The sequence below is a fragment of the Fukomys damarensis genome, unplaced genomic scaffold (assembly GCF_012274545.1).
Source record: "Fukomys damarensis isolate Sample0158 unplaced genomic scaffold, DMR_v1.0_HiC HiC_scaffold_18, whole genome shotgun sequence".
Classification (NCBI taxonomy): Eukaryota; Metazoa; Chordata; class Mammalia; order Rodentia; family Bathyergidae; genus Fukomys; species Fukomys damarensis.
Genome location: NW_022900930.1, coordinates 49,247,241 through 49,247,548, shown reverse-complemented (window position 1 = coordinate 49,247,548; position 308 = coordinate 49,247,241). Strand labels below are relative to the sequence as shown.

The following is a 308-nucleotide window of genomic DNA, read 5'->3' as shown; positions in this document are numbered from 1 at the left end:
AGGCCATGGCCTCGCTGCTGGGAGCCTACCCGTGGCCCGAGGGGCTCGAGTGTCCAGCCCTAGAAGCCGAGCTGTCAGAGGGGCTGTCGCCGCCGGCTGCCCCCCGGCCCCCTGGGGACAAGGGTTCGGAGAGCCGCATCCGGCGGCCCATGAACGCTTTCATGGTGTGGGCCAAGGACGAGAGGAAACGGCTGGCGGTGCAGAACCCGGACCTGCACAACGCAGAGCTCAGCAAGATGCTGGGTGAGTGAGCGGCGGTCGGCTGGGCTCCCCGAGGGCGGAGGGCAGGGAGCCACGAGGGGCGGGCA

General features: G+C 70.8%; 1 protein-coding gene across 1 annotated transcript in view; it reads left to right on the top strand.

Annotated features, from left to right (window-relative positions):
• Window positions 1-5: 5 nt before the first annotated feature.
• Window positions 6-308, top strand: part of Sox7 (SRY-box transcription factor 7) — a 5,799-nt gene continuing 5,496 nt past the window's right edge. Inside the window, 1 exon segment of the mRNA XM_010622831.3 lies at window positions 6-243. Coding sequence (XP_010621133.1) covers window positions 6-243 — 238 coding nt within the window.